The sequence below is a fragment of the Lagenorhynchus albirostris genome, chromosome 9 (genome assembly GCF_949774975.1).
Source record: "Lagenorhynchus albirostris chromosome 9, mLagAlb1.1, whole genome shotgun sequence".
NCBI lineage: Eukaryota > Metazoa > Chordata > Mammalia > Artiodactyla > Delphinidae > Lagenorhynchus > Lagenorhynchus albirostris.
The window spans coordinates 55,832,984-55,847,585 of NC_083103.1; the positions used below are offsets into that span (position 1 = coordinate 55,832,984).

Here is a 14,602-nt window from a genome sequence, read left to right on the forward strand (position 1 = left end):
CTCATTTTTCTTCCTTTGTACTGAATCAGGTTGTTATAAGGAAAGGTCAGTCTGGCTTAACAGAGGGTGGTGGCGTGACTTGACCTGGACTGGAGGGAAAGGTACAGAGTGCCCCTCAGAGCCAGGTGAGGGAGTGACTCTGAGAGACTGCTGCAGGAAGGAGGGAGCGTCTTGGGGTAAAGATCTGGAATGTCTGTCCTGAGGCCTCTCTCACCTGGAGAAGCTCACAGCTCTGCTCCCTTTAACTCTGGGAGAGGCTGGTGTCCTTAACCCATCATGGCTGCTGGAAATTTGAACAGGAAGGAATTTCACAAAAATGTTTACAGTGGCTATCTCTGGGAGGTAGAATTACAGGTGATTTTAGTTGCTTATTTATATGTATTTTATACTCCCAAGATTTTTTTATAATTAACATGGATTATTTTCATAATCAGAAGAGTGCTGTGACAAACCAAGTAATGCCTCATAAGCATGGCCACCTTGCGGAAGAGGACTTTTAAAATTACTGGCATTTATAGAAGCAGCTCATTTATAGGACATCTGCCAATATCAACCTCTAGGCCTTTTCAGTAAAATATTACTAGGGCATCCCAAATTTCTGAGCCAAAAATCAAGACCCCCCCGCCCCCCAAACTGGCTCTGCCCTGGTCACCTTAACTGTATCTGTGGTCTGTGAGTAAGCTGAGTGCTGTCAGATCCCAAGTCATCTTTGACATCAACTGGAAGATCCAGTTCAGTCCAACAGTTTCATGGGATGAGTATGCTGTTCTAGTCTGATTCTTTGAACACCTGTGATCCATGCACACACTCTTTATTAATCTAATTTCCTGACCTAACTGGATAAAAAAGATTTATTATACCACGCAAGATACTTAAAATGGAGTTTTGGAGTCTTACAAATAAGACGGAATAGATTATTAATTAGGGCTCAGATGTCGGCTCGATACTACTTCTATCAAGGCCTTGCTCAAATGCCGCCTCATAAGGCCCTCCCTGGTCTCCCCAGCTCTTCTCCCAGTTACACTCCGGCACAGCTCTATCACAGAATGTGTCCCCTGCATCATAAGAGCTGACGCACAGCCTGTCTCTTACTTTGGCCTCGGAGTGCCTGAGTCAGGACAGGGTCGTGGAGTCAGACAGCTAGACTGGGGATCTCGAGTCCACCACCCTGGAGGTCTGGCCGCTAGTTCACCTCAGCTTCCCCGGCATGGGGACTGGTAGAGAGAAGACGGGCAGGGAGTGTTGGCTGAACGAATAAACAAATGCATGACTGGACGTGTGAGGCCTCTTTCCTGCTCTGCGGGAGAAGACAGACTGTCATTCTTCACACGCTACCCCTTGCAGGACCTGACAGAGGCTTGACACACAGTAGGTCCCTGATAAACGTCTGCTGAATGCACAAATAGGGAAACAAGCACCTTCACTAAACGATACTTGAGCAATCTCCGTAGCCATCTCCCCAGAGTTTTAGTCTCCAAGATAGAAGGAAGCTTTACATAAAGGCAGACAATCGTAATTATTATTGAAGGTGGCCTGTAATACATAATTAAATTGAGCCTGAAGACGATACAATGAAAAGGCCCCCTGCTTTCAAGATCTGCTTTTATTTTATATGAGATGGCCAAAAACAGTAATTTCCATTCCTCACATTTTCCATTAGAAGGACTGAATGTCTTAATTAAATGAACGTCCAACAGAACAGCCAATTTATAGAATTTTCTTGTCCCTTATTCATTCATTTCAGCACTTCCTGGAGCTTGAGAAATGCCACTGGATCTCTCTGCCGCCTGATCAATACCTGTGATTATGCCATCAGAACGCTGCTGCTTCTGCCTCTGCGGGGAGGAGCTGGAGCTGCCCATCCTCTGGACCTTGACCTCTGCCCTGTGGCCCCCTTGGTGGGGCCCTTTCTCTTCCTGCTACAGAGCTGCTAAGGGAAAGGATGTTGGTGCTCCCCAACAGGGTGTTGGGGACAGGTCTCTGTCTGCGCTCCCTGGATTACAAGTGGCTGCCTCAAACCCTGGCCCCATGAGGGACAACTTCTGGACAATGGCTTAGATAAGTCTGTTGCAGCTTTACTTAAATTACTGGCTAATTTTCTTCCTTTCCGTTGGAGAGGAACAGAAGGAACATGTTGGTGTGGGAAGGTCCTTGGAGCCAGGTGGTCTAGGCTTTGAATCCAGGCTCTACACTTGCTAGCAATGCAACCCTAGAGGGTGGGCACTCAGTTCTGTTTTTCTGCTAACCATCCAACTCCTATCACAAATGATGCTATTTCAGGTAGGTTATATAACATAACCTTGTGTGCTTCTGTTTTCTCCTCTATAAAATGAGGGTAATAATACCTGTCTCAGAGAGATACTTGAAGATCAAACACGGTAACATATTTAAATGCAAATTCCTTCCAGGGCCTGCAAGGACCCCATGAGACTGCCCTCACCAGACTATCAACTCCCTGAAGGAAGGGACTTTGTTCAGTCACTGGTGTATCCCCAGAATTTAGGAGAGTGCCCAGCATATAGTAGATGCTCAGTAATGTGAATGAGTGTTGGTTGAATGATCTGCTCTTTCCTGCCTCTTTCTGATTTCACCTTGAACCCTATTCCTTCCTACTTCCTCTGTTCCATTACATTTGCTTCTGTTCTCCAAACACACTGAGTTCAAACCAGGCTTGGGGTGCTCACACTGACTGTTCCCTTTGCTGGGAATGCTCTTCCCTCCAATCTTGGTAGGGCTAGTTCCTTTTATGACTCATGTTTTAGTTCAAAAGTTATTATTCCAGCAAGGCCTTCCCTGATCACCCTTTCTGATGGGTCCTCCCATCTTTACCACATTATCTTATTTTACTTTTTTCACTCATCATCTTGTTTATTTGTTTACTTGACTGTTGTCTCTCTTTTCCCACTAGAATATAAGCTCCATGAGGACAGGGACCTTGTTTGTATTCTTAGTGCCTCAAGCAGGACCCAGCATATAAAAGGTACTCAATACATAATTCTTGGATGAATGAATGAATAAATGAATAAATAAATAAATAGTAGACATTATTGTTGTTTTTTCAAGACCTGGGATGAGAATAACTAAGAACTCCATCCCTATTACCTCTCACTTTCCATATGAGGAAGCGAAAATTCATTAATATTCATAGAGTACATTTTAGGTACTGAGCACTGTGCTCACAACCTTTTTTTTTTTTTTTTTTTTGCGGTACGCGGGCCTCTCACCGCTGTGGCCTCTCCCACTGCGGAGCACAGGCTCCGGACGCGCAGGCTCAGTGGCCATGGCTCACGGGCCCAGCCGCTCTGCGGCATGTGGGATCCTCCAGGACCGGGGCACAAACCCGTGTCCCCTGCATCGGCAGGCGGACTCTCAACCACTGCGCCACCAGGGAGGCCCTCACAACCAATCTTGAAAGTGGGCATTATTATCATCATTTCACAACTGGTGAAGCTGAGGCTTGGAAAGGATAAGTCCCTTGAGTAAGTTCACACAGCTAACAGAGGAACGCAGATTCTGTCAGGTCTCTCTGACCTTAAAGTCTGTGTTCTTTCATCAAGCTTCCCATAAAGATGGTGCCATTTCAGATCAAAACCTTTCTGTTCAACTATGGTAAAGAAAAAATTGGGTTTGGAAATCTCAAGTTGGGTCAAGAAGACTGACAGTTTTCTCTTCAAGATGCTTTGCTTTGCTACCATTACAGCTGACTTTGCAGTGATGCTGAGCCCCATCTGGGGGTATGATGGAGACGGCCAGGTGATTGGCTTTTTACTAGTGCCTTTCACTGACTTTTCTTCACTCATTTTCCCAAAGGATCTTTGGAGCATGAGGAAAGAACACACATAAAAGATTCATAGAGTGGCTGTGAACTTGGCTCTCAGAAGAGGACCACTAAAGGGTATCTTCACATACACTGCAAAGCTTTCTTCTTCACACTCAATACTTCACATCTCGAGCCATTTTACTATGCGTGGCTGGTGAGGAAAATGCCACATTGCCTCTCTGATACTAAACTTTTGCTGATCAGGGACTTTTTAGTTGAAAATAAAGATTTGATTTTTACGACTTCCATCTATGATTGTTTCAAACAACACCATCACCAACAAGAGGAAATGGAGGAAATGGCCACTGTAACCTCTGTGAATAATTAGAGTTCACAGCCCATGCACACCAACGGTTCCCTTGACCCCAGGTCACTGTAAGAGATTGGCATCACTAAACCATTTGCAGCTGCTCCAAAACTGCAGCAGAACCAGGCTCTACTTGTTGCCTTCTGCAATAAAGATTTGTCCTTCCTGCCCATTTCCCATAGAATTAAGTCCCAACAATGAATTGTAGTCTTCAGGATTTCTAAGATCTGGTCCACCCTATCACTTCAGGTCTTAGCTCTCACTGATTTTATATTTGAGGCCATGCATCTGGTGGTAAGTGCTTAGGATTCAGGCAGATCTGACATTGAACCCTGGCTCTGCCAGTTATGTGTACAATGTCACAGAGCCAGTCAATGTCTGTGCTGTTTATTCTCTGTTCCCTCCTCAGATCCATTCTCTGCCCTTCTCTGTGCTCAGAGGGGCTGACCCCTGCAGACTGCATCCCTGGGGCCCCTTGATAGCTTGCTTCTGGTTGGGTTCAGTCAATGGCAGGAAATGGCAAGAGACTGGAGGTCAAAAGGAGGAGTTTTCCCTACTCTCCATGTCCTTTGGTGTCATATTTCTAACAGTGGGTGCATCCACCCACAATTACAGCTTCTACCAGATGCCTTCTCCTTCATGGTTACAGCTCCCACTGGGCTTTAGTAAGTAACAATATCGTATTCCTTCCCTGCCTTGCCCTTCATCCCGAGGGTTGGTAATAGTTGTTCACTGTTTTTAGTGCCTGGATGCCTCACTGTCCTTTCTTGGTTCCCTTATCCCTGCCTATACCTCTAATAACACTTCTTCATTGGAAAGATATTTTTGCTGGATACAGAATTCTAGGTTGACAGATTTCTTTTTTTCTTTCAGCATTTCTGTTTTCTAGTTTGTATGGTTTCTGATGAGAAGTCTGCTGTGATTCTTTTCTTTGCTCCTCTGTAAAAAATGCCTTTTGGGGCGCTGCTTTCAAGATTTTCTCTCTTCCTTTTGTACTCAGCAGTTTGAATATGATATGCATAGATCTATGTGTGTATAGTGTGTGTGTGTGTTTATTCTGCTTGGTGTTTTCTGAGATTTGGGGTCTGTGGTTTGACGTCTATCATTACATACAGATAATTCTCGACCATTATTTCCTCAAATGGTTCTTCTGCCTTGTTCTTTCTCTCTTCTTCTGGAATTCCAATTACATGTATATTAGAGCAGTTGATGTTCCCCAGTTCTTGGTGCCCTTTTCTGTATTTTTTTCATTCTTTTTTTCTCTTTGTGTTTCAGTTTGGATAATTTCTATTGACCTACCTACTTTCCTCAGCTGTGTCAAGTTTACTGATAAGTCCATCAAAGGCAGTCTTCACTTCTGTAACTGTGTTTTTCATTTCTAGCATTTCCAATCAATTCTCTCTTTTGGTTTTCATTTCTCTGCTGCAATTATCCACCTGATCTTGCATGCTGTTCACATTTTCCATTAGCACCTTTAACATAATTTTTGGTTATTTTAAATTCCTGAAAGATAGTTTCAACATCTGTGTCATATCTGAGTGTGGTTTTGATGATTACTTTGTCTATTGGGAGTGTATTGCTTTTTCTTGCCTTTTTGTATGTTCAGTTGAAAGTGTGACATCTTGTGTAACACAGTAGACAATGAGGTAATAGATTTGGGGTATGAGTATGAGTTTCCTTCTGCTCAAACTTTAGTGAGAGAGTTTAAGTTAATTTAGGTAGGATTTGGGCTGGCTTTGAAATTTGTTACTCCTACGCTTAACCTTAGTGCATCACAGGCGTTACATTCCTCCAGCAATACCTTGAGTTTAGGATGTGAAACTGGTTTGCCAGAGGGTTTTCTTTCAATGTGTCTATTCTATTCTCAGTTTCAGGTCCCCTCTTTGTGCCGGGCCTTAGAAAGGGTCTCTTTTTAGGCTCTTGTATCTCTTTCCCAGTAGTAGGCTGCTTTTCATTGTTATGTTTAGCTTTTTAGCTAGTGGTGGTGGCTGGTGAGCTTGAGAGAATTCTCTTTTGTTCTGATTAAGCCTCAATCTTATATTTGCACGTGTCCCTGAGTCTCAGGGGTGTGGCCTCTTCAATGCTCCTGCCCCTTTCAGGCTGTCCGTCTGGGCCCATTACATATTCCTGCTTCTCTTCCAGCAGTAGTTAGAAATTTTTTTCTTCCTTCATTCAGCTGCAATGGTTTTCCACCAGTACCTAAGTAGAATAGTGTGTGTTGTCCACCTCTCCACAGATTAAGCCTTTTATTCCATGTGGGAGATCAGGTGAGAGGGGTCTGGGTGGAGCAGGCAGAAATTTGTGCCCCTCCCTCAGCAGCTGCTGTACCCCTCCCCCAGGTCTACCACAAGGGATATTTTCTTACATCTTTCCCTAGTCTTTTCTGTGAGTACCGCATGGGGTTTGTGGAGAAAAGTTCCGGAGGATGTGGACTCTCCCAATTTCTGCAGTCTCCAAGGGCTTCATACTCTCTTGCCAGTACACACTGAGCCTTTATAGATTCACCAAGCTGAACTTCTCCTCCCAGGGACTGGTTGCATCTACCAGGTAAGTTAGCGCTCACATCTTGTCTGCGATGTGACACTCTGTCTCTCCTTGGATTTGGCCACTTGGTTGCCCTGTGACTTCAGAGAAGGAGTTCAAGGAAAACTCATGAATTTGCCATTTGTTTGGCTTATTTTCATTGTAAGGTTGGGAACAATGCTCTTTCTAGCTCTTACATCCTCAAGCAGAAACTGGAAGCCAAGTCTCTTCATTGGAACCATTTGAACTGAATTCAATTTCCCGCTGGGAGCACTGATAGTGCTGGAGCTGCGATGTAAACCTAGTATTTTTCTCGCTACAGCATATTTTTTTCTTCCCTTCATTATCCCCCTTCTCTCCTGAATGTGAATTTCATTCATAAAATAGTTACTGAGCATCTACTAGGTGGCAAGCCCCAAGCTTGTACAGAGATACATTAGTTAGGATCTCAGAGTGGTTAGCTCGAGCATAAGGATGACAGGGGCTGTCACAGGGCACCATGGGATGCCAGAGCCACTTGCCCCTATGAAACTTACTCATGCCTAACCAGCAAGACAATTTTGGAACCCGCCTCAGCTCATCAGGCCATTTTCTGAGTCACCAAATGTCATCTGCCCAGGAGCCCAAGCCTGAAATTAATGATGCCACACGCTGGAGATGAAGAAGGCATTACAGACCCCTTTGAGGTTTCCTACCACGCTGGAGATGAAGAAGGCATTACAGACCCCTTTGAGGAAATTCTGAGGTTTCCTGTGGGCTGAGGGAAGAAAAGTAACCTTGATTCCCCAGAATTATAAACTCTTAAGTCAAGTTGTTCTAAAGTGTGGGGTGTTTATGTTAGATGTATTAATCTGTTGAGAGGATCGATAAAGCCAACTTGAAACTTGTTTCAGTAATAGCCCATGTAACAGGGAAGCCTGGGCTGATTTTTTAAAAAAGAATATTAGAGCATTTGGGTTTGGAATCCGTTAAGCTGCCTCATGGAGCTAAAAGTGGGAAATTCACTGGAGCAATGTGCATTGGCAAAATCTGTCCAAATCTGTGCTGAGAATTACCATAATGATAATAATATCAGACCGCTACTTCTTGGGAGCATCATAGTTTGCAAAGTATTTTCACTTTCAGTATTTATTTAGTTTTTTGATCCCCATAATGGCCCTGAAATGGAGCAGATCAGGTGTTATTTCTGTCTGGTTGAGACTTGGGTCTGGAAGCCAGTCTGCCCCTGAATCACATGGCAAACATCCAGTGAAAATAGGTATCTGGTATCCTTGTTATGTTCACAACCTTTGACCCACTCTGCATGTCTTTTTCCAGCCCATTTTTGATATTCTTAAGGATCTAACCCCTTTCCTAGTTCATACCTTGATCCCTCAGACTTGACACTTGATTCTGCTCTTCTGGTCTGCCCTCTAATTTCTACCTACTTCAATTACAACTTTTGTCTGCTCCTTTGATTAGGTGACTCACAGCTGCTCTGAGGCCTTGGGTACCTTCCATGCCCAAACATCATCTCTGCAATTACTTGTACTGCCACTAATATTGCTTGAAATACTAATATTAATACTGCTTGAAATAATAACAACAACAGCAACAGCTATCAGTTGAGTACTTATGATGAGTCAGACACTTGAGTTTTCCATGTTTTATCTCATTGAAATTTTGAACCTTAGACTAGCCCTATGAAAAAGGTACTATTTTAATCCCTACCATATAGTTAAGTTGCAAAGAATTTAGGTGAACCCAGTTAGTGTAATTAAAAGAACATGGACTTGTGTTTTGGCTCTGCTATGTGCTCACTGTGTGATTTTAGACTAGTTACCTAATCTCTCTGTGCCTCAGTTTGTTCATCTGTAAAAAATGGAATTGATAATTCCTACCATCTGAGGTTGCTGTGAAGATTAAATGGGAAAGAGCCTGGCACACAGTAGGATCTCAAAAAAAAAAGTGAATTTCACTTTTTTCTTTTAGGGCTTTTATCTTCTACTCCTGAGTATAGCTATCAAGTGGATACTTTGGAATTCTTCATAAAACATCAAATATGGCCGTATATTTCATCAAGGAAGACAGGGAGGGAGGAACAGGATGTTTTCTGGTAGAGATGTAGGAAATGGTTTTCAGTTTCAGGGCTGGTTGAGAGTAATGGCTGCAGTGATGTGCAAGCATTCAGTTTGGGACTTGAGGGCATGACCTCGGGAACTAATTGAGTGTACCCACTTGCTCAGACAAAGAAACCCCTGTATTGGCTAAATAACGAATTAGAGATCTCCATTGGGCAATGGGGGGAAAATTGAATTATTTAACGTATTTCCATTTCAATTAGTTAATCAAGATAATTGCTGTTTTCCTGGATCTTTGTCTTTTCTTTGTAATTTACAAGGCCCTTGTTTGGAGAAAGGAATTTAGCCCGTGAACTCTGTATAAGCTGCTGTGACTTGTTTTGTGTGTGCAAATTATATTTAAAAATCGATTACAGCTCCCTTTGCTTTGGATTCTGGGATTGTGAGAAACTGATGCTTGATCAAGCTTGAGAAAAACCTACAGCTCAAGCATTCGGTTCATTTGGGATTAACAAACTCAGCCAAGGGGCAGCAGGGCAGAGCTGAAAGCACATGAGCTCTGGCATCAGACAGACTTGGGTGGTGATCCCTGTTCTGCTGTGTTCTCACTACAGAACAGTGAACAAATGAGCCTCTCTGAGCCTCAGTTTCTGTTTCTGTAAAACAGATACTGTCACCCATCTTCCAGAGCTGTTGTGAGGACTGAATGCAATAAGGCAGTTCCTAGCCCATCAGTGACGGGCAGCAAGGCTAGTTCCTTCCCCATCTTCCACGTACTTATCTAAGGGTCGTGTATTTGCCAGTCTCAGTTGTGTGGAACATGGCTAAGACCTCAAAAAGACGCCAAAGAAATCCAAGTAGAATAGATGTTACAAGGTCCATTCATTAAAATACCTCATAGAGGAACACCGTGGATATATATATTTAATTTTGGCGAGGATTATAATAAGCTGAATGTCTGGTTCTATGACTACACCAGTTAAGAAGCCCTACCCTGGATGAAGAGAAGGGAAGTGAGCTACTGAAGTCGGTCCCACGACTGAAACCAACACTGACACGATAGCGCCACACTGAGGGAGGAGGTGGTAAAACTGTGGATTAGGCACAGGAGCTAATGAGAGAACAGCTTAGAATCACTTCGGGCAGGGATGAAGGGTTCTATAGCTTCATTTCTTCACTTCCTGGCAACTATCTTCAAACAGCAGCATCAAATGCATTGTTGTTGTTTCCTATTAATGACCCTGACTCATAAAAGAAAGATTTCATTATGTCTGTATAATGTGTTTGAGAAGGGAGGCATGTAATGCACTTCATAAACTCCATCCAAAATGGTAAAAGTGAAAGAATTTTTTTTTTTTTTTTTTTGCGGTACGCGGGCCTCTCACCGCTGTGGCCTCTCCCGTTGCGGAGCACAGGCTCCGGACGCTCAGGCTCAGCGGCCATGGCTCACGGGCCCAGCCGCTCCGTGGCATGTGGGATCTTCCCAGACAGGGGCACGAACCCGTGTCCCCTGCATCGGCAGGCGGACTCTCAACCACAGCGCCACCAGGGAAGCCCGAAAGAAAATTTTTGAAACTTAAAGATGTGGGCTTTGATTACATGGACAGTTCTTCCACATGGAACTGTTCTTTCTCCCATTGCCACATTTCTGGACAGTGGTCATATGAAGATGCTAGCACTTAACCAAGTACTGATACTTTTCATCTACATCACCTCCCTGTAGTATGTTGGGCAGGTATCCTCTGTTTCCATTTTACAGAGGTGGAAACTGAGCCCTAGAGCGATTAAGATCATCGTGGAGCTGGATTCAAGCCCAACTCCTCTGACTCCAAATAGCTCACGCCTTTTCCACTACACCATGTTCCTTCCTAGGAGTAATCATCTGGGTTATTAACATGCAGAACATATAATAGGTCATGGTTTGCATCCCAAGTGAATTAAAATAAAACACATCCACAAATTAACACTTCATCAGTTCACCTCTAATCCTACAATGCATCCATGAAACAAAACCATCACACAGCCTGGTCTTGGTACTTACTCGTAAAATGTGGTCCATCCATTTTCATTGCTTTTGGTTGCCAGAAGGCCAGAGTTGCTGTGGTACGTCATCATGGCCAACTCGTGTCCTTGTGTGGTCACGCTCTTGAGTGCACTGTTGGTGCCCATGGTCACCCAGTACACCTGGCCATCTGGGACCACCAGCCAGAGGGGCATCCCTGTAGAGTCTCTGCGGACGTTTACCATGTTGCCGTTGCTGTCTGTGATGAGCGTGATGTCGCCATCCCCAGTGTAGGTAAAGTTGTACAGGTAATCTCCTGTGGGTAGGCTCTGGGTGTACAGATGCTTGCCGCTGGTATCAAACAGGTAGAGCTCCTGGTCGACTGGGGAGGACAGCTCATACATGTTCTGGGTGTTGAGGAAAGGCTTGTTCTTCCTGATAAACCGGATTCGGATATTCCCAAGGTCAGCCACATAGAGCTCCCCGTCAGCACAGACAGCCAAGGAAGACGGGGTGTTCAGCTTTGCATCCTTGGCATAGCCATCATCTCCAGAGAAACAATCACAGTTGGCATCATTTTTACAGTCACAGCCACTGGGGGCCCCGGCAACCAGTGAGATCTCTCCGCTGGTGGTGACCTGCCTGATGCGGTTAATCTTCTTCTCGTCGGTCTCAGCGATATACAGGACCCCATTGTGAGAGACAGCCAAGGCAGTGGCCGACTCCAGGGTTGCGTGGATGGCCACCTTGCTCAGCAGGAAGTGGTCGATGCCGGGCACCTGGCAGTGCATGGGCCTCCCGGCGACAATGCGAACCTGGTGGTTTTCAGAGATCTGCAGGACTACGTTGTTGTCCAGGACATAGAGGGAGTTGTCCATCGGGTTGGTGGCTAAGTCTGTGGGCCACTCCAGGCGAACCTGACAGTGGAGAGACAGACACTCAAATGCCTGGCCAGGTGCCCACGACTGATCATCCCACACCCCTTAGAGCCCATAACAATGTCCCAAGTGCCAGCACATGGCAGTCCTGCCTGATCCCCGCAGCAGCCTGTCATCCACCATGGATATCAGCCCCCGAGCAGACAGAAAGCATGCAAGAGCCCTCACGGAGACATCTGGTGGTCTACGTTCGACTGACAAAAACACGAAGAAGGGGATAACAAATAAACAAGAAAAGCAGGCGAGAGGAGAGACTTTGGAGCCAGACCGGCCTGGGTTCAGACCCTAGTTCCCCTACTTGCGACCGTGGGCAAGTTACTTTACCTCACTGAGCCTCAATATTCACATCTGTAAAACGGGAATGACAGTGGCGCAGAGAGTCTGACCCTCCGTAAGCGCTCAGATAATGGCAGCTAATGTTGCAGAGGGGGGAGGGGAAGGCAGATGGAGTCTGGAGGCTGAAGTAGGAGTAAGAAAGATGCTTCATGCATTGTTGCTACACGCATGAAGGATGATTTCTCAATTCTTTGAGTTCATGGATTAATACATGGCTAGGTGCTGGGAATGTAAAGAGAAAGTAACACTGGCTCTTGTCTGACATAGTTCCAGACCTGTGATTCTCAAACCTGGCCACACATTCAGATTACCGATGGTGACTTAAGAAAGTACTGGTGCTCAAATTCCACCTCTGATCAATTAAATCAGATCCCTGGGTGTGGGGCTCGGGCAGAGGCATGAAAGCTTCCTGGCTGATTCTAACGTGGGGCTGGAAATCATAACTGGATCTTTCTCCTTCAGGGGTGATCACTGGACTGGCAGCGTTGGCGTCACCTGAGAGTTGGTCAGAAAAGCAGAATGGCAGGCCTCACCTGAAACCTACTGAATCCGAATCTGCATTTCAACAAAATCCCTGGGAGGCTCCTGTACACACTGAAGTTGGGGAAACCTTGCTCTCGATAATGGTTTCTAGCACCTCAGAGAACAGGTCCACCTGGGAGAGATTAACAACAGTGGCTACGGGAGTGAGGGGTTCAGAGGTCCTGGGCCCCATGTCTGAGCCTCCTCTGAGCCAGGTCAGGAAGCTGGCAGGGATCACAGGTGGGCAGGCAGGGGATTGCAGCCAGCAGGTGTGAGGCAAGGATGCTTTGTTTCTTGCCTGGGTGGCCGTGGAGGCTGGGACGTTGGGTACATCACCCTGGGAGGTGCTGGCACTAAGGGAAGCCCTTTGCCAATTGTGTTCCCCACGAGATCCAGCCATAGTGCACATGGGCTGCCAGCTGCTCCCTCCAGCTGATTTTTCTACCCCACCCCTGGGGGCTCATTGCCTTAGGTTCCCGAGCCCCCTTCTAGTCCTTGACATTCAGTCCAATTTGGGGCTTATTTAAGCAAGTATAAACCTTTGGATAAGCAATTTCGCTCCCAGAAATTCACTCTTGTACACCCCTGTCTACAGAGGTGCTCATCACAGCCATTTTTAATAATGGTAAAAAATTGGAACCAACCCAGATGCCCAATGACAGAGAATTGGCCAAATAAATTACAGTACATTTAGTTCATACATTTAAGTTAGAATACTCTGTGTAGCAGTTCAAAGTGATGTTATAGATGAATATTTAACGACATGGGAAGATGTTTGCTATGTATTAAGTGGAAAGAACAGTCTGCAGAACTGTAAGCACAGTTTGATCCCAATTGGGGAAAAAAATACAATAAATTAGATAGATTATGGATAGAAGGGAGAGTAAAAGCTTGAGGGGTATATATCAAAATGTTAACCGTTATCTGGATGAGAGGTAGTTTTAACTTTCTTCTATGTCATTTTAAATGTTTTATATTTTCTGCAATGTGCATGTGGTAGTTTACTAATGTAAAAAGAAGCTCCAGAGATAATATACATATGAGATGTGGCCACCTTCATCTATCTGCCCCTTCAGCTCAGGGCCATTCTCAGAATGGCATAGGCCCCAGCCCAAGGCCGTTGTTCCAAGAGTCTGCTTGCTCCCTCACCCCAGCCTGGGTCCCTCTGCTCCCCAGGGCAGGGCCCCCGCCCCGAGGCAGCCAGTGGCCTGTCCCGAAGCCCAGAGCCCCGCCCCGCAGCCGGGCTGCCTCCCTCGCCCTTCCCAGTGGTCTCTGGAGCACAGCATCTCCAGTGCCTTTGGCTGCATCAAGAACGCAGTTCACCTGAAAGTGACAGGGGAATTTTCAGTTTCCGAAAGCCCATTTCTTGTCAACACTGGCTGCTAAATCTTTTATGCCCTCTGGTCCTGTGGCACCTTGGGGACAGACTTGCTGAGACCTCCGCCTGTCATTATGGTCAAAAGACGATGGCGCCCTGATGGGCGGGTGGGGAGGGGGGCGGAGGTGCCAGGGGAGGGAGAGGGAAAGGAAGGAGGGGAGGAGGGAAGAGCAAGCCCTTCCTGCTCTCTCCTGCACGCCCATGTGCACACAGGCACCTGGGAAAGAAGGAGCAGTGCCCTTGGAGTCACAGTGCCTGCATGATGATTCTGGACCAAGTACCTATGATTCTTTGATTTTACCTCCCTGTTAGCGATGATCCTGTGGAGGCTTCATTTCCCATCACCAGAATGGAGGGATGAGAGTTTGCAATTTCTGAGGTCCCTCCAGCTCCCACATTCTATCGTCCTGAGACGGAATGGAGCTCCCTCGCCCCATCCTCCAGAGCATTCTGTGCCTTTATTAAAGCCCTCTGAGCTGACTACCTTGTTGCAGAGTTATTTGCAAAAATGGATTGTCAAATGGGTGAACGAATGACTGACTGGTGAATGGCATACAGACAGCGAGGGATTTGGGGTCAGGACAGCACACTTCCTAGCTCAGTCCGCCAATGTCCACAGGTGTGATCTTCCTCAAGTTACATAAACACTTTGAACTTCTTTCCCCATATGTAGAAGGTGGTAATAAATACTACATAAGAGTAGTTGTGAGGATCAA

General features: G+C 45.6%; 1 protein-coding gene across 1 annotated transcript in view; it reads right to left on the reverse strand.

Moving 5' to 3' along the window:
* The window catches only part of TENM4 (teneurin transmembrane protein 4), a 385,973-nt gene that overhangs the window by 33,128 nt on the left and 338,243 nt on the right, over positions 1–14,602 (reverse strand). The window contains exon 22 of the mRNA XM_060160128.1: positions 10,752–11,629. Coding sequence (XP_060016111.1) covers positions 10,752–11,629 — 878 coding nt within the window. The remainder of the gene's footprint in view (positions 1–10,751; positions 11,630–14,602) is intronic.